General features: G+C 45.9%; 1 protein-coding gene across 5 annotated transcripts in view; it reads right to left on the reverse strand.

Annotated features, from left to right (window-relative positions):
• Positions 1-20091, reverse strand: part of prkcz (protein kinase C, zeta) — a 133518-nt gene that overhangs the window by 18532 nt on the left and 94895 nt on the right. For 4 of the 5 annotated variants that reach the window (XM_036534010.1, XM_036534014.1, XM_036534013.1 and 1 more), the window contains 11 exons: positions 17349-17480; positions 14921-15002; positions 14408-14520; positions 13663-13851; positions 7537-7634; positions 5847-5933; positions 4490-4625; positions 4216-4303; positions 3992-4111; positions 2628-2707; positions 1966-2055 (listed from right to left, as the gene is read on the reverse strand). In XM_036534010.1, the coding sequence (XP_036389903.1) occupies positions 1966-2055; positions 2628-2707; positions 3992-4111; positions 4216-4303; positions 4490-4625; positions 5847-5933; positions 7537-7634; positions 13663-13851; positions 14408-14520; positions 14921-15002; positions 17349-17480 (1215 nt within the window). The remainder of the gene's footprint in view (positions 1-1965; positions 2056-2627; positions 2708-3991; positions 4112-4215; positions 4304-4489; positions 4626-5846; positions 5934-7536; positions 7635-13662; positions 13852-14407; positions 14521-14920; positions 15003-17348; positions 17481-20091) is intronic. The other variant, XM_036534011.1, reaches the window with a different exon arrangement.

Consider the following 20091-nt stretch of genomic DNA (forward strand, 5'->3'; position numbering starts at 1 on the left):
GTACCTTGGTTGTTCAGAATGTTTCATACTCGTTGATCTGCACAAAGATGGTGCGTTCAGGAAAAAAAAAAAAAAAACACATCGTTCTGAATTATTAAATGCTATCTCTTCCCTAACACCACGTTACATTTAGATGCTGGTGAGTCATTCTCCACCCTCCTGCTGTCAGAGAGAGAGCTAGACTCCCACTGCCTCGGTTTGCCAGTCAACACAGATAAGCCTGACTGGCAGGTCGTAAATATTTGACATTGTGAACATCAACAATACCATATTTCATTTTCTGAACATGTGACATATATGAAAACAATAAACTGGGTATCTCAACAACAACATCCCAGAGCTAGCGGTCTGCTGCGCGCTTGCATCAGTTAAGCATCCTAAGCTCTCTAAAATATAACGGCATTCCATTAAATCCTGATGCCTGTTATTTCTGCCCTCCGATCTTCACGTCCTTGACAAGTCTTCATTTTTCTACACAGTCGATTTCAAAGTCAAGTCTAGCTTTAATCCTACACCTTGTTCATTTCACTGTTGCAGGTTTCCTGCTCTCTGCTTTTAAAACTTTGGTTATACTGCCTTTTGTTTTTTTTTTTCTCTGTGTGATTTATGCACTGTGGAAAAACACAAACAATAATTCTCGATTACAGTTACCAGGAGCGTCCCAACCAAAACACGTCATGACTGAAATAATGCTTCAGTTTCCGTCTTTGATCAGATGCAGGTCTGTCCATAATTTCCACAGAATATTATTCAACTTTCTGACTGATATAATGTCTCTTATTCTAAGATTGTTAGTTGTCTGTATGTATCTATCCATCTATCCATAGATAGACAGACAGACAAGTAGATAGATAGATAAATAGTTAGACAGATAGATCTAGAGGGTTTGGGGACCTAACCTTTACAAAAATTACAGTACTCCGACTACTTTGAGAGGCAGTTACATTTACAAAAAAACCTGTGACTTTAAAAAATCCATTCTTTTTTTGTGCTTACCTGCTCTGCTGTGCATGTACAGATGTATGTGTAGGTTATCAGACTCTGTAAACAGCACAATCTCAACACTGACGAACCCTGCACTAAGTTCTGTCAGGTTCTTCTCTAGTATGTGGAATCATTGGAGTTTTAGTCTACGTGCAAATATATGATATTTTGTCTGTTTTTTTTTCCTCTTTGTATTTGTTTGTTTTTTGTTTGTTTTATTGTTGTTTTCTGTGCTATGGACCGTATATGTGTCCTTAATAAAGCTTTGATGATTATATAAGTACAAAGCACCACATAAGCTAGATTGAATGCTCCCCCACACTCCTGCCCGAGTTACACATGGCCAGCAGGAGCCGGATCAACTGGATGAACTAGTTGGACTCTCTTTCTTACCAACTACATAAGAACTTGGAACAGGTAAAGACGCCTGCAGTACTTGAGCGCGTTGACTGATGTACATAATATCAGAATATAATTGAATAAAAGGGATCCAGCACATGGAATACAGTAAAGGATTTTTTTGAATGCATAAATCATATTTGACGCAGGTGGGTACAGTGCCCATTTTAGAGAGTTTTACCTCACAAAGAGAATAATATGTACCACAGCAGTGGCAGTGTCACACTTACCAAAAGGGCACCATTAAACACAAGTTACTATTAATCAGTCCGCCAACAAATAGGAAAACATATTCCATTGGTCGGCCCAAAGAAAACACAAATTAGACGTCAATCCAGCACACCTCTGGCGAGTAGGGAAGGGTGGCTGGCCATGCATCCCCACATAAAAGATCCGAAAGCCATTGATGTCATTCCACAATACTCCCAACATGCACCAGGAGAACGGCTCCAAGCTTACCGGGAATCAAAGCCTTCTGACTCCTCGCTTGGAGGACCATGAGAAAAGATGACAGCATCCTCCGGTGTGACTCTGTGGGCCTGTGTATTATTCATCAGATCCGCTCACGGATCAGTGCCTTACCTGGTCCCAGTCTATGCTGCGGAAAAACGTGTGAGACTTGATGTCTGTGAACCCCGTCTGCACCTGGCAACCCAGCCTCTCTTTCGGGTCCTGTCAAGAGAAGCGGTGACTGAGACAGCGGATGGGACAAGCCTCAGAAAATGAAAAGGAAATCCGCAGATAGAAATCCTCAGCTAACCTGATTTCACCTGATTTGCCTCTCCTCAAGTGCAATTATAACGGTGACGTTTGCATTAAAACATCAATTTAACACTGCATTCATTCATTAAAGCAGTATCATAAAAAATGAATATCATTCACAGCACATATGCAGCTGCAGCAATAATAATTTTCACACATCATCGTCTGGCGAGATATGTTTTCATTGCTGTACAGTAATTTCAGACCAGAGCCAGCGAGAGCTACGACTTCCGTTTCGTTTTATTTGCAAGTTTATCCAATTAACGCCACTCCGGCGTTTGCTCGCTCAACTGATTCATCAGGCTGTTGTTCAGATATGCCCACAGATAACTATGCAGGTTTGGAATTTCCCCCCCGCTTTATCTGATCGCCACGCCACGCTGTCTCTCAGCAGTGCGGCTCAGTCGCAAAGGGCTTTTCGGTTTCCCATAATTCCCTGCGCCGTTTGTCAGTAGCGCTAGCTGCGGTGCAGGCTCACCCACCTTGTTTAAAAAGCCCTTCAGAACGCTGGCGGCCTTCACGGACAGAGACCTTGGAATGCGAATGGGCTTTTCTAGAATAACTGGGTGGAATAAGGAGAGAAGAAAAAAGAAGACAGGATAACAATTATGGGGAGGCAAACAAAGCGTGATTCAACATCCGGGCCCGGCAGGCCCATCGTAGGCCGCGCGTGGGGGGCAGAGAGAGAAAGGCTTCATTTCTCTGCGTGTAATTGCAAGAGTCTGTGCGCGCAGCCTTGAAACCTCCCCGCAAACAAAGTGCGCGAGTGTGCCATAATCAAAACAATGCATCTCATCCTGACCTCCTTCTTTTCTCTCATACAGAACCGGCACGAGCACACAATCGCGGGGAATGCACACAATCCTTTCACAATCATGCCTAGCAAAGTCACAGAACACAGAACAGACCTGCACAACTTTTTAATTTCCACCTTTTTTTGTTATTTTAAACAGAGAGACGGACAAAAGAAATGTTTGCGTGATTTGAGGATGTGGTCCAGATTAAAAGCCCGTTATGTTTCGTCCCTTCTGGACAGCCACTTAACGGCGTGTTTTGGAGCTGCTCATTCCTAAATGCCCTTGCTTTTTTTCCCGATGAAATCTTAAATGGATTTGTCTCTCTTGCTTATCAAGCGCGGTCTGCCGGCTCTTTGATTCTGGCCCTCGGAACCTGGACACGACCCAAGCCGGCGCTGGTGACTGCGGCAGCATCTGCCTGGGGGCCCGGGCTCATTGGGGGAGGGGGGCGTGGATATGGGGAGGGGGTGGGGGGTGGTGATGGCCCGGGACGGCACTGCAGCATATGGCCGGGCAGCTCCCGCAGAGAGGGTTTGTTCTGCGTTTTGGGGTGGGATCCAGGAGCATGCTGCTCGCGGCCGGTGGTGTGTGTGTGTGTGTGTGTGTGTGTGTGTGTGTGTGAGAAAGCGGCCAGAGCCGCAGCTGACACTTGCATGTCCCGTGTTGGACACGATGAACGTCAGACACGGCCTGTCCAGATGGACATGGGGGGAGCGTGGAGGAATGTCAGGGCAACCTGGCAGGCTGTCACACACGCAGGGACATTCTCTTACTGAGGGTTTACACAAGCAGATCAAAGCCGGGACGCTGCAATCCACGCCGATGACGTCAATTCTTACGCCACTTATTAGCCGAGACGGGCGTTCCCTGTCGAGTGTGACTACTATCGCTTACATTTTGAATACTGTCCATTTATACAGCCGAGTGCTAAATGAGGAAAAATCGGATTAGGGCCCAAGGGCACAACAGTGCAGTCTGTCTGGGCCTCAAACCTACAACATTGTGCATACTGCATTCCTGCCCTCAGTTTCCCCTGAAAGGAGGCTCACCTTGGAAAAGATACTCCTCTGTGTTCATGTCGGGATTGTCGGTGATGATGTCGAAGGGGGACCTCCCAGCCATCATCTCAAACATTAGCACCCCCAGGGCCCACCAGTCCACACTGAACCCTGGGAGACAGGAGAGCGAGGGAGACGAATGGCAGGTCAGTCACCCCGAGCGCGACCCCCCACCCGCCCCCTCCGCACGCTTCCCGGTTCCTGCGCACACGCACCATAGTCTTCGCCACGCAGGATCTCGGGGGCGATGTAGTTCGGAGTCCCACAGAAAGTGCTGGTGGTGTCTCCAGGTCTGATCCCCTCCTGCGACACAGACACCAATGCATTTCCATTCACTTTCAATGACCGTCTGCTGACTGGTGACTTACATGGTCTGCTGACTCGTATGGACATACAGGTGGCATGTTCATACATGTAGGACAGCACCATCTTATACACTATACATATATGTACATTAAAAAACAGCACTCAACAGAGAGAGCATTTCACCTTGCACATCCCATAATCAGTCAGTTTGATGTGTCCCTCGTGGTCCAGGAGAACGTTGTCCAGTTTTAGATCTCTGTAGATGATGCCCTTCTCATGGAGAAAGTTCAGCGCGATACAAATTTCGGCAGCATAAAATCTGAAAGTCAAAAATCAAAACAAAGCATGAGGTCATATCCTAGACTTCCTTCAGGAACAGAGAACATTCTGGTTCAGCCCTAATGACACCACCTTGTGGATGGAGATAACTTTGCACTGTGTTGCCTTATGCTGTCACTGAAATCCTTACCAAATGTTGCTAAATGTCCCTCGGTTTTTTTTGTAAGAGCCCCAGTACAAGAGAGACAGTTTTATATGCAATAATTACAGAAATGTGACTGGTTTTGGCATGCTACTTTTCAGCTCTGGGTTAGAACTTTTATAACTCAAATATAACTTAATCACTGTCTTTAGTGTTCATGAATGAACTATTGAGATCATCTGATTGCAAGCAAAAGTAAAGTAACTAAATAAATCTTTTTAAAAAAAATATATATATAAAAAAGAGATATTAACATTTTCTGCTTGGAATGCCGTCTCTGGCCTGGCAGCACCTGCTCTCTGTCAGTGCGATTGCTACACAGCAGAAAGTGCTTGTGGGACCTTTGTGAGCGGTTCATGAATATGTGAGATCATTATCTGTGATTAACATGCTGCTTTACATACACTCACATCACCACTGGAATACAGATCACCCAACTCCCAGCTCTGCCCGCCACCCTGGGCTTAGTCCTTGTTTATTACACCGTGATTGAAACGGCAAATAGCAGGACATCACATGGTGTGGGGGACATTACGCTCTCTGCATGACAGTGTGCGACTGCTCTGAAGCTGAGAGTTTAACGTTTACCCTCCTGGGTTTTACCAGCGTCTTTGCCTGCGCTGTGATACACCTTCCCGATCTGCGAGCGCAAGTCAGATGCTAACTGCATGCGATGTTATACTGGGGTGACCATACGTCCTCTTTTTCCCGGACATGTCCTCTTTTTGGGACCTAAAAAATGCGTCCCAAAAAGAGGACATGTCCGGGAAAAAGAGGACGTATGGTCACCCTAGTTATACTTAATCTCAAACATAGCGCTAGTCAGCGTGCCACCAGCGGGGTTGTCTTTTACTCTGAACACAGGGAATATCAGACATTCACGCAGCGAGCCCTGCACTCACTAATAGTTTCCTTCCCCAAAATAAAAAAAAAAATCAGTCTCCTTCCAGTTAACAAGAGCGTTTCCTGATGGAAGCCCCCAGTCGGCTGGATCCTTTTTTCGCTCTGCGTCTGATCTATGGCTCCCCCGCATCCAGCTCGGAATTAAAGGCCGTTTACCGTGCGTGTTCCTCCGGAAGCTTCCGTTGTCGCTGCATGTGGAACATCAAGTCACCGCCATTCACGTACTCAATCACCAAGAACAATCTGAAACAGGGCGGGAAGCAAACAGCAATGAGGGACAGAGGCCGGCGCCGAAACGGCAGTGCTGCAAGAGGTTCATGACTACCCCCTTGTGACACCGCTCTTCCATGCGCCCAAACAATCCTACAAGGTTTCCCACAGTACCATCAGCATCACTGTCACCAACATGCTCAAATTGAAATAGATTCTCTTTCTTCAGGCAACACAATTAATTAAACCGCCAAGTTCTTTCGTAAAAAAAAAAAAAAGGCACAATTAGCTTTAACAGAGAAGGGTGTAGCTGTAAGAAGAGAGAATTTAACTCAAAAATCAATTCCTAATCGCAGTCATATATTTTCCTTTCACTTAGCTTGGGAGTTGTGGGCAAATAAATGATTTGGGGCTGGTGTTAGTCTGGAGTTCTTCCAGAGAAACAGGATTTTTGCACCCAAACTCCATACACAAATATATCAAACTGATATAAACTAATAATCATACATTGCATATATACAGCTAAGACAAAGACCTTGATAGTAAGTATAACAACAGCACAGAGAAAACACTTGAAAAAGATATGCAAGCATAATTTTCAGTGTGTAATCCTCACAACAGATTTTATAGCTGAAATAATGAAAAGATCTAAACAGAACAAAGGTTGGTTTCATTTAAGGAGGATCACAAACAAGGTGGCTGAGAGGCCTGGTGCTGGGAGAGAGGCGCTTCTGCCACAAGCACTGACAGGCAGCAGCAGCACCAGGGGCTCAGGTTCCTGCCGCTCTCTCAGGGCTCTGATGGGACTCTCTAATTCCCAACGATAAACAGTACATTTTTCATTAATGGTCGGATCAGCCCCCTCGACAGGAGCGAGCTGGAACCTGCTCTCACCGCTCTCACACGGTAATCTAATCCCCCACCGCAACACCCCCCCCCCCACACACACACACACACACACCCCACACCCCCGCCCCACCCCCCACCCCCGAGGCCCGTCTCTCCACAGGTGATCAGGTCAGGTAGAGACATGTGGTGGCTTGCGGCCCAAACGAATTACGGAGTTTCATGCCGTTCCTGCCCTCTAACTGATCTCCGTGGGCCAGCTTTGCGGGGAAATCAGCCCTCTGACAGGGGACCTGTCTGATTACTCCTGCTGTCTCATCACACCTAGCAGAGGTGGTGAGGTTTAGGCAGCGCACTGTAGAGAGGGGAGGTGTTGGAAATGTCTGGAAGGACTTCTGATTCGACTTCATGATTGTTTTTTTTTTGGTGCAGCTTTACAGAGACTTTCATTCAAAAGTGTGCCAGTCCTGAAGAGGTGGAGAGAGCACTATGCTTATGTTTAATGCCGTATTGTTTCTCTGTGTATACGATTCCCTTAGAAACCCGTCTTACGCATCAACGTACACACCCGCTATTGAGTTGAATGTAAGGCTGAATTTTGACAACCTCTGTGCACCCCAAAATAAAGAGATTAATATTAATATTTCATCATATTTTTTGAGAAAAGTTTTAAAGCATGTCAATAACTCAAATTCAATGGTGAGGAGTCCATTCTCTGAGGTAACAAAAGAATGCAAGCTACCTTTTAAAATGCCTAAGTCCAAATTTGAGCAACAGCGGATCGTCTTACCGACTCTCGGTTTGGAAACAAGAGTGAAGGCCAACCAAGAAGGGGTTGTTCGATGCTTGTTCAAACACGTGCTTTTCCGTCTGGACCCAGTCGATATCCTTGAGAGAGAGAGAAAGAGAAAGAGAACTTGACAAAAAGAAAAAAAACAGCAATGGATGTTGTCATCTCGACCAGAGCTGTTAGGCTCTTTGGTACAAGATTCCGCCTAGACCTACCAATCTGTACAAACACCAGAATCATAATGACAGGAATCACAGAAAATGCAACGATTTTGCCTTATGGGAAAATGGGTGACATGAATGCTGAAGACGAGAATTGGGGAGAAGGAAAAAGACAGACATGGGGAAGTAAGGTGGATTTCATAGTAAAAAACAGACTCAAAATGAGAGGGGGCTGAATATCACTGGGGCACCGCTGTTGTACCCTTAAGCGAGCGGTGAACCCTGGAGCAGGTTGTTTTACCTCGGTTGCTCCAGGTTAAAACCCATCTGTAGAAATGGGTTACAGAATGCATAAGATATGAATGCATGCGCGCACAGTCGCCCCGGATAAGGGCATCTGCGGGGCAAATGAATAATGTAATTCTGCAATGCAGAGTGGCCGCGGTCTGCTCTTAAACAGCAGGTCGGGCCCCACGTTTTTTTTTTTTTTTTCTTTTTTTCTCTCGCCATAACGCCCAAATCCGCATCTCATCTCCCACTTTCGTGTCAACATCCCGTTGGCCCATTTAGCTGCGGCAGTCTGCCTTCATTTACACAGAAGGGACAGGAGGGGGGGGAAGAACAACAAAACACTAAGCTCCTCTTCTGATGGCACGCCACAAAGAAACACATAAGCCACAAGCTACGGCATTCAGACAGAACTCCCCCGCACGCTCGCACCTACGGTTCGGAGATTTGGGAGGGAAAGATGCCTGAACATCAGCGCCTACCGATGAGCAGCACCACACACACATTAGACTAAGAGAGCTCTACTTAAGAACAGGCACCTTTGCTTTACTCTTCTGAGAACAGATTTGTGGAGGAAGAAGAGAGACACACACAAAAAAATACATGATGAACAAACAGTCAGGCCTAACATCCGAGACAGAAAAAAAACTGCTGACAGATTTTTTTTTTTTTTTTTTGCTGTTTTCAATGTGAATATAATTATTTGTTTTGCTCGTTTATGGTTTGACATGTTTTGCCAGATGTGACATGCAGTAAGGATATCGTCCCCATCAGCGCCTCCGCCCCCACCCCACACACACACACACACACACTTGCATATCTCTTGATACATTTCTTTACATTGTCCTAACGGGACCCAGACACAGCAGGACACATTGACCAGCTTTATAAATCAGCACAATTTAATTTCCTGCCCAAGAGCCAACGGAAAGCAGATTACCAAAATGAACGGTTGCGCTCGGAATCACGGAGGAAGGCAGCTGTTGGATTTTTTTTTTTTTTTTTTTTTAACGCTGACCTGACCTTGTTCCCTTGCCTGGTAAAGCAATTGATCACTGTTGGCACCTCTTATCAAGGTTTCCATTAATATAATGGGTTTAAAACAGCCTTGCCTTTAATTAACTCTCCACTGATTACTATTTTTTTTTTGGTTTAAAGGCCATTTGATTCTAGACACAACAAAAGTGAGGTCTGAGGGGAAAAAAAACATTTCTAACCATCAGCCGCACACAGAAGAGCCGGCGTGCAGGAGGAAACGGCTGTCAGTAAAATACAGCGCATTCTATTAAATATGGGGGAAATTCTTGGATCGGTCTCTTCTTTAATGCAGCAGCAGCTCTTGTCCTCCCGCCCACATAAGAACCGCCACACCAGGCCCTGAGGGTGGGGGTTCGTATGTGGGCGGGAGGGGGTTGCGTCTCATCCCAGCTCTCTCTCCTTTGGTCACGTGTGCCTTCAGCCCACAGTCTTTCATGTGGAGTTTAGCGAGGCATGTGCGATGAGCCGACTGTGTGTGTGCATGTGCGTGTGTGTGTGTGTCTGTATGTGTGTGTGTGTGTGTGTGTGTGTGTGCGCGCATGTGTGTGTGTGTGTGTGTATGCGTGTTTGTGTGTGTGTGTCTGCGCACCCGCACGTGTGGGCACACTCCTTGCCCGCCCCCGTGCCCCACACCTGCCAGTCCCCGGTCATACTGACAGCAGCAGAGAGCTGACCCAAGCCCCCCCTCACCTACAGCCCTGCCAGCCTCCACAGGGTTAACCAATGAGAGCGCAGTGTCAGGGCATGCCCGTGCCAAACAGAGGCCGATGTGTCATGCTTATGTGTGAAGCCCACCATGGTACCGTGGCACTTCAGCACATATGCTGCAAGCTGACAGCGGAGACCCTTACAAATGTTTCCGAAAAAAAGGTCAGCACCCGGCAGGACCAGCCAGGGCCAGTGGGTCACAGGTTTAAGCTCTGCTCCAGACAGCTTAGCTGCATCCCTGAGCGTGGCAGTGCTGAGAACTCATCCATCCCTTCAAGGCTACGGCATCAGCAAAGCCAATAAATATCAACAAAATGACAGTTATAAACGAGTGTTTGCCTTTCATGAACAAAACTGGTCCACATGTGAGCTCTGCACAGCTCTGCATTGATTTAGAATAATAACCCTACACATGTACATACAGTACCAGTCAAAGGTTTGCACACACCTGATTAAGACAATGGGAAACATGCAAAGACATTTAGATCTAACAACTTGTGCTTAAATGCTTGAAATGTGTTTTATAGACAAAACTAAATAGTGACATTGCATGCCTATGTATACCTTTCTTTACAAAAAATGTTATTTTTGGATGCTTTGAAGAATCTAAAATACGAGATCACTTCATAATTCCATTTGTGTTATTTCACAGTTGTGATGTCTTTACTATTGTTCTAAAATATGGAAAATATTAAAAATTAAGCATAAAAATTGTACTGTATGTTAACAGAAGGCTAGGCGTTTGCTGTATTTAGCGGTAGTGAAAGTAGCAGAATCAGATTCCCTGCAGTATTGTTACTCCATCCTAACTGGCGGAGGACGTGCTTGGCGCACACGTGACTCCGGAAGCGCCACCAGTCGACCGCGGTCTAAATCGAGGGACTGCGGAGGTTGCCTCCGAGCGAGATTTATGACGGCTCAATTTCATATCTCAGAGCACCGGGCGGCACGGAAGGACCGTCCGCACAAAGGGGCCCGGCTCCGGGTCACCCCCGCGGAAGAGCCTCCTTCCTGTGCAGGGGGGAAGCGCTCGGCCACGGCGCTCCCCCCCCCCCCCGACAACAAAGCCAGGCCGCTTTAATGCAGGCAGAGGCAGAATTAATTCAGCCTCCCAGCCTCCACACCAGACTGGTAAACCCTATTCATCATCATGACAGATAAAAAGGGAAAAGGGGTAAAGGGGCGGGAAAAAAAAGCCTGAAACAATAGGAGACATGTTTGTGCTTCTTCAGCACCCGGTGTCAGGAAAGTGCCCGGGTTTCGCTGCATTCGCCTTCCCTGTCCTCCCTCGTTACACAGCAAAACAGCAGACCTGGAACCCATCTGTCCGACTTGGCTGTTTTTCCTTATTATTTCGGACTCTTCCGTGGCCTCCGTAGTCCTTGGAGCAGAACACCGCCAGGTGCCAAAGGCCAAGCAAGTTGCATGGAAAAGCAAATATCGGGTCCAAGGCTCTGAAAAGCCTTCCAGTTAACCACTGTGTCCATGTAAGACAGTCCACAGTGTCTCTTCTCAGAGCAATACTGGCTGTGTGACAACATGCCATGACAATGGATGAAACTACCTGTGTCTCTCCTGGAGAGAAATGTTCCCAGCGCTGACAGAGGGAGAAATCAGGAGCTCTCGGGAGCTCACTGTCTTTCTGAATCTGCACCCCTCTCTGCACTTTGCTCTCCAGGCTACAGGTACAGCCAGGTGCTGGAGGACCGAACACCCTACATATCTGAATACCTAGATATATGTATATGTGTCCCCTTGACAATGCAGCGAGGGTCCATTCATTCTTATCTCTAACCACCCAACAATGGAGTGAACTACCCTCCCCCATGACAACAGCACCACTCACCACTTTCTGTTCAGTTCTGTAGGCCTCACCTCCTTACTCTGTTATCTGTATCTGTTCTGAAACAGTACACTTGGACTGATGCTATACTTATGAACTGTCCCTTTTCTGTTACCTGGCTAGGGTCAAACTGCATTGGCGTAAGGTTAACACAGACATGGGAGCAGTTTCAGATTTGTAGCTATTGTGAACTATGACACTTTTTGTCGTTCACTTCATAATGCATATTCTGTACTTTGTGCAGCAAAGCACACAATATCAGCCAATGCTTGGTTATTCCTCAACCAGTTTGAAAGTAATAACACAAATATATTCCATCTGATATTTTGTATTGATAGAAGCTCATAGACTGAATTGACCTCTAAATAGTATAATAATATCACATTGAAGAGCTCATACAGAAGAATACATAGGGAGAGATATAGTCAACAGTTTAGTAGTTCATTTAACACCAGTAGAAGAGTTTTCTTTTCACTGGTAACATCATAAAGTTATTAAGAGTTTATTTGACCTATTTACCTGATTTAAAGAAGAAATCCTTCATCTACACAAAAAGAATGAATGTACATTTATGACTTTCTGTCTTTCCTTGAACCAAAACAGGCCTTTCAGTGCTGACAGTAGAATGATTCTTTCATGTAGCAGGTTGTTGGTGCACAATCCTTAGTTACACAGCGCCATCTAGTGGAAGTAAAAGTAATGTGGAGGTGACAAACGTGTATGTGCCACATTTTCCCCTTTTAACTTTAGCTACTTACAATCTGCTTTCAGAGGTTCCTAATATATGCTTGTTAATGAGGCAGATAGTCACAATCATTGACCAAAGCAGAAGTGGGAGAAGACAGGCAAATTAATGCATAAAATGGACATTTATGTCTAACATACTTCATATAACAAAACATACAGTATTAGAAAACACTGAATTGTATAAAATCCTTTATTAAATAAAATACTGATATTACTGATATGATGTTAATTACTTGATGAATGTTGTGAAAACGCCACTAAAATGCACCACCTTAAGCTCTGCCAGTTCTCATTCACTTACTTTCTCTTTCATGCTTCATGTTAAACTTGTCTTTTACAGTCTTAAGACAGTGTAATGTGTGGTGTGATGTGCTGTAATGTAATCACAGTTATATCTCTTTGTTTGGCCTTACAACTAATGTAAGACTCAAGAAGATGATATTTTGCACATAAAGCATCTTTCTTTTCCCTGTCTTATCAAATGGTATCCAGACATTTAGTTATAAATGCATAACATTTTCCTCAATAGGCTATATTTCTCATTCTAGGTACTTCAGCAGTTAGCGCTAGCCACAACATTCACTACTGTCTTCTAAATGACTTTTTCACTTTTTATGAACCACTGCACTTCAATGAACATTGTATTACATGTTGTCAATGAGATCCAAATGATTCTCAGAAGCCGAATGCTGATTTTTACGAATGGAATATTTAAACAGAATTTTTTTTAGAATACAAATGCTTTTCTTTTAAACTGAGTGCATTATAGTTTACATTACAATACTTCTGATGTCTCCGGTGTCTAGACATATATATCTGTCTAATATTATTCTCTCTTTCGCTCTCTCCCTCCCTCTTTTTCTCTCTTCTCTCTTTCCACCCTCCCTCTCTCTTTCTCTCCCTCTGTCTTTATCTCTCTCCCTCTCTTTTTCTTCCCTCTCCCTCTCCCTTCCCCTCCCTCTCTCACTCTCTCTCTCCCCACCTCTCTCCCTCTGTCCCTCCCTACCTCTCTCTCTCTCTCTCTCCCCCTCCATCTCTCTTTCTCTCTTTCCCCCCTCCCTCTCTTTCTCTCTTTCCACCCTCCCTCTCTCTTTCTCTCCCTCTGTCTTTATCTCTCTCCCTCTCTTTTTCTTCCTCCTCCCTCTCTCTCCCTCTCCCTTCCCCTCCCTCTCTCTCCCCCTCTTTCTCTTCCCCCTCCCTCTCTCACTCTCTCTCTCCCCACCTCTCTTTCCCTCTCTCCCTCCCTACCTCTCTCTCTCTCTCCCCCTCCATCTCTCTTTCTCTCTTTCCCCCCTCCCTCTCTCTTTCTCTCTTTCTCTCTCTCCCCCCCCTCCCTCTCACCTCGTCATCGTGCACCAGCTCCTTCTTCACCACCTTCATGGCGTAGATCTGGTCGTTCTTCTTCAGCCTCACCAGCAGCACCTTGGCGTAGCTGCCCCGTCCGATGACCCGGATCAGGTCGAAGTCCCCCAGGCCCAGCCCCTGTGAGATCTTGATCCCGTCAATCCCATCCACCACCGCCTTGATGTCCTGAGAGCAAGCAGGGAGAAGGAGTTCCACGTTCAGAGTGGTCACAGAGCCATGGGGCAGAAGCACTGCTCTGTGCATGGCACTAAGACCTCCAGCGAAAAACACGAAAAAAAACTCTACAAATGGGTGACAGGTCTTCCCAGGGCATTGGAATGGAAGCACCAAATGCAAAAAAAAAAAATAGACCTTTCATTTATATTTTCTATTTTATCACATACACTGTTAATACCAGCTCCATTTTTAGGTTTGTTGTGAAAGTGAATCCCTAATCTCCAAAACAGAAATGACATTTGAGAAATTACCCTGCCATTTCAGTTCTGTTTCACTAGCAAAGACATTATACATACAGTGTATGAATTTGTAATATTCAGATGAAGAAAGATATGAACTACCTGAAATTTGGTGAGTATGAATTTAGTTTGAAAGAAGTGAAATGAAAAGAAGAACAGAGAGAGGGAGGGAGAGTGGAATCTCTCTGGAGGACACTCTGCCTACAAGCCATACAGGAGCTGCTTAACTACATTAACAGGTAAAACTGCACACTGATCAGACTCACCTCTGAATCGTCCTCGGGTTTGTCCACTTTGCGATTGTGTGCTAGGAATGGCACTGAAGGAGACAAAGAGGCAAGATCAGGACGCTGCGGGCTCAGGGATTCGCAGGAACTCCCTAGAGAGGATTGCATACATTTTCAAATGGCAGCAGGAAAATCCATAGCTCCTATTCTTCAACATGTGCTAACAGTCAAACATATATTTCAAAAAAAAAAAACCTGCAGGCTACCAAACTTCTTTAAGTTATACTCAAGTCCTGTATGAGATAATCATACAAATGATTATTTATTCAGCACTACTGGCTAATGCCACTCAGTGATCACATCACAAATGTGCAATGCAACTGGAGCCCACTAGATGGCGGTACACACTTCTTCAGCATCCCCCACAGATTCTCCCAACTAGGTCACCCTGCCACCTGACTGCTGCACGCAGCCCATCAGCTGGGTGAGGGGCAGCACTGTGACAACGTGCTGCAGCGCCGACCTTCAGCGCAACAGAGGAGAGAGACCTACTTCCATCCGTGTCTTCCGGTGGGAGGTCCACTTCGTCATTTTTTTCATCTACTGGGGGCTCCTGTGATGGCATGACTGGATCCTAGGAGAGCACGGGGGAGGGGTTATGTTAATGAGCCCGTTCCCATTCAGATGCGCCAAACTGAAGAAGTGAGCATGGATTCTTTAGGGTCATAGAACACAGCCGTGATGCTGCAACCGCATCGTCTAGCGCATGCCACGGAAGTTTCCAGGAATTCACTCCAGCACCTACGGGAGAGCTTGTGAACTTGTGAAGTAAAGCTTTGTTTAAAAAATACAGACAAATCTAATAAAAAAATCCAGTCCAAGCAATGCAGCAAACTATATACCAAGTAAACTATACTATAACCACAAACTATACACTACTATATATACAGTGTATATAAGCCACGTGATTTTTGAAAAGGCAGGCTACTTCGGTTAAAACGTCAGTGGTCAATCCTCACAGAACCCCCACAGGCTGAGATTTTGGGAAGAAAAGCCAGAGAAATCCCAGCTCCCCCTGCTCCTGCTGCCATTGAATGCAGGCTGAATGATGGGCCCTTCAAAAGACGGCTAATCCGCCGCCATTGACTGTCAATCAATAATGTCCCTGCGCAGCTAAACCAAAGCGGTTCTGGCGGGCGTGTTGCAGGCAGCGTCCACGTCTGCTGCTCTGCATATAAAGGCTGTTTCAGATTGTTTGCTTCCCCCCCCCCCCCCCCCCCCCGTTCTGTTGCGTCCTACAGCAATCGATGCCGGCCGGCGTGCCTTCATCTCAGATCAATTAACCAGCTGCAAAGGGAGGCTGATGCTCTGACTACTGATGACAACCTTCGGCAAACGCAGAACGGTAAGACTAGATGAATGGCACTGAATGCCTCATTTGACTAAGATAATGGCAGACGTTCATGTTTAATGAGTGCTGATTGGCTAGAGGCCACTGCCTGTCATTCTCCCTGAGTGCTGCTGGTTCATTTTTCCAGGTACCCGAGCTGAAGGTTATATTTATAACGCTTTCTTCACTTGGGAAAAAAAAAGATTCACAGATGACACGTAAAATGCTTAACTAGAGTGCTCTTTGTTGCGTTTCCTTTATTTCCAGGTCAGGTACTTCTTTGTTGACTGGCATACGTTTACAGCATGTGCTTGATTCATTTAGCCATCTCAGGCCAGGCTAATGCATCATCTTACAACATTTTATGTTTACGCCTGGAGCCACACCATTTTACACAGTGCGCTGAGAGCTGGGCCCACAGATGCACTCCACTCCAGCAGCACCCTCAGACAGCTCAGGATAATGTGGGTCCCACTCAGCCTGCAATGCATTCTGGGATTTCTGAGAGGCTCAGCAAGCGATGATAACTCGCCAGTAAAGGGGCTCTGGGAGATGTGAGTAGCAGGCAAGGAGGAGAGCGGGGGGGTGGAGGGGGTGGGGGGGGGGTTGTTGTTTGGAGCGGGGGACGGTACTGTGCACCGGAGCACACAATCCCCACCCAGGTTTTTCACTCTCGGATTATGGATTTCAGATGAAATTTTGACAGGGGAACAGATTTCCGAGCCCTGCTAGTTCCCGTGGAACCTCAAAAACAATAATCAGTTTGCCTTCGCAGCCAGGAGGCGAGATGCAGAGGCACTGAGTCATCTAAGGGGGAACACAGAGGCAAATAATGCCTGGCTGGAAAGTCGTCTTTCAAATCTTTTCTCCGGACCTGAATCTCAGTGCATGATGCCCATGTGACTATGTTTTCCTAGTGAGAGCACAGGGGACAGGTTTTAACATCCCTAACTTTTTTCCCCAGAAACAACGTGTTTACAAATGTGTTTTCACAAGTAGAGTCTAAATGGCTTTCTCTGCCCACGTAATTTATTTTTATAGTTAATAATATGAACTGTGTGCATCTGTTGTTACTCAGTCTCTTTGTGATTAAGATTAATTCTGTTATCCACCGAAAGAGATAATGGACTTATTATCCCTAATGTTATTTGGTTGCTACTAGAGGACCAGGGGGAAATTTTCTACTTTTTTCTCCCTCACTAACATTTGAGGGTTTTTGTGGTTTTTCTGTCCTCTCGTTAGCAAATTATTTTCATTATGCATTACTATATGCATGCATAAGGGCTTTGGGCATTGCTTGGTCCTGGATAAACCACAGCTTGGTCACATCTCATTTTTATTATGAGCTGCCATACATGATCTCAGCTCCTAAAGCACAATGCTGTTCCTTTAAGCTGCACTGTGACTCTCAGTGCTTTGTTTGTGTGGCCTCTCCTTTATTATTATATATTTATATTCTAACAATACAGACTGATTAATGGAATTCTCCTACGATATGCACACAGACTACATGCTCTTCATTAACAGAGGCTGTGAGTGACCGTGCGCTGTGATGCTTCCGCATGGGGGACTTCTGGCTGGAGTACTCACCATATGCCTTTGGCAGGTCAGGGGAACGAGTTTGTGACAACGCTTATGGACAAGCAGCTTGCAGTTGATACACTTGTAGCCCTGCCTTCCGAGACCCCATATCCTTTCACTGCAGTGGCCACAGTATGCTTTCTGTGTGTGCAAAAGAAAAAAAAAAAAAGGCAGACAGAGAGAGAGAGACCATAAGCCATTACAAAACTGCCCCTCGATGTGCACCTGGAAATGCAGGATGAACACAGATCTATTAGAAGAGAGGTGCATGTTGGTAGAGGAAATGAAATTATTGGTCTCTGTTCTCTTTTAAAAATATATACTACTTTGCCAGAGAGAAGAGAGGAAATGAGGTTAAGTGGAACATTACATCAGAATGACCTCACAAAGGACGGGTGTGGCCTCTTCAGGATTACATCATGAAGGCCTGGCTCCATACAAGATATGTGACCTGCAATGCCCTCACCCCTCCACTCCACATACATACACACACACACACACACACACACACACCCACACGCACACACACACACATGAGTGCACGCACACACACACACACACACACACACACACACACACACACACACACACACAGACACACACAGACACACAGACACACAGACACACACAGACACACAGACACACACACACACACACACACACACACACACACACACACACACACACAGACAGACAGACAGACAGACACACACACACACAGACACACACACACACACTTCCCACCCTCTCAGCAATACCATAACGGCGATGAATCTGAAATGATTTCTGGAGTGTATACATGTATTGAATCAACAGCAACGATCGTCGTGAATGTACATTTCCTTAAACAACCTACCACAGAGCATGAAAATGCATATGAACTACAAGCAGCGTGAAACAGCGCTGTGTTTGTAAATATTTTATAGAGAATGTGTTCAGAATGTGAGCGTTTTTAGCTGACCGATTCTGTCTGTGTGCCTTGAGACTGTCAGAGGGGGCTTTCTGATAGCTGTGATATAAACACCCAGGCCAGGCTGCTAAATAAATAACAAGCTCTCGACTCCAGAGCTGTAGCGTTAAAAAAGAGGGGGGGGGGGGGGGGGTGAGGCTTCAAAATTCACACAACAAACACGAAATTCATTATGAACGCTTACTGACAGTCTAGAGAAGAATCACCTCGCTACAAACGCTGCCGAACTCACACTGCTGGAACAGCTTGTTTCAAAGGGAAGGAACAACTTAAATGAAAAGACGCCCGCTGCTTCCCAGCCCAAATGATCCCTCAGAGAAGTTTGTCTATGCTGCAAATAAAGCAGGTCATCAGACCTACCAGTCAGCTTCCTGTTCAGCGACAGAGGGGAGAGCACACAGGGCCCCAGGGTTCAGGGCAGGGACCGCCTGCATTGACCTGCCCTGCCCTGAGTTCAACCACTCAGACACTCTGACAGCTCTCTCTGAGGCATTGTGGGAGAATTCCACCCTGGGAGCTTAATTACAACGTTTGTCCTGGAGGAAAAGTATCTTTAAGATATGGTTCTCTCTCGCTGGCAATGTTGAACGGGCAGTAATGGAAAGGAGCAGCTACGTGGAAGATTTGAGAACACGAGACACTCAAAGACTCAAAGACCATTTATCAAGCTCTTTTTCTCCAGACAGGAGCTATTGATCGCGCCAAATTTCATCTTTTTCTCATCTTTCTGAATGAACGAGTACAGTTTTTCGGCTAACAAGGGAGAGGATGAATGCTTCAGTGAGCCCTCACTACCTACTTCTCCCCAGGACAGCCCCCTTCCCAGCATGCCGAGGGGCGTCAGCACTGAACAGCTCCATGCATGGGCTGCAGTCTCTCTCTTCGCCTGCTGCGGTGCTCTGTGGTGATTCTCTCTGGGTCTTCCGTTTACTCCCACTCTCAAACGCAGGCTGCACCTGGCACAGTAGGATCTCTAATGAGCCCATAATGCATAATGCTTCTGGGATGGCAAGCAGGCAGAAAGCAAGTGAGACAAATTGGAAGCAAACCCCCCCCACCCCTCATTTAAATACCATTAATCCCTTCAGTGAAACAAGCTGTTTGTATGAAAATGCTGATCGCCTGACGTCTTTCAGTTGTCGGCTGAAGTTGACACGCTGCTGCTCCTGAAATTTAAATCCAGACCTTCAAATGGTGTCCATTAATCACAGAGGTTTTGTAGGCCGGCTGCAGTGTGCCGTGTTCATTCTCGATCAACTGTGTTTGCACAAGGGTGCTGTTTGAAAGAAAACATCGCCCCCTGCCTGCAAGGTGTGGAGCTAAACAAAATACATGTGGGTCTTCTCCTCATCTTCTTCTTCTTCTTCTTCCTCATCAGCCGTCTTCTCATGTGGTGTGTGTTGTGTTTGTATGTGTGTGTTGTGTATGTGTGTGTGTGTGTGTGTGTGTGGTTTATGTGTGTTGTGTGTGTGTGTCTCTGCACAGCACCTTTTCAAACACTGCCCCCGAAGCATAGCCACGTGTAGGTATGGCACAAACACCCACAGAGAGGCAGCTCAGGCCAACATAAGCTGAAGCACTGAAATATCATGTCAATAAAATTTAGGGGCAGATATGTACGTATTTCATACATATATGGCAGTACATACCACCAACAGAACAATGACATTAAGCAATGTTAAGCACAAGAGAACAAAAAAGGTACAACGTTACACAAAGGAAAGGACGCTGCAGCCAAATGCACTTGAAACACATTCAAGCTGAAATGAAGAAAGCGCTGAG

This window comes from Megalops cyprinoides, chromosome 7 (assembly GCF_013368585.1).
Source record: "Megalops cyprinoides isolate fMegCyp1 chromosome 7, fMegCyp1.pri, whole genome shotgun sequence".
NCBI lineage: Eukaryota > Metazoa > Chordata > Actinopteri > Elopiformes > Megalopidae > Megalops > Megalops cyprinoides.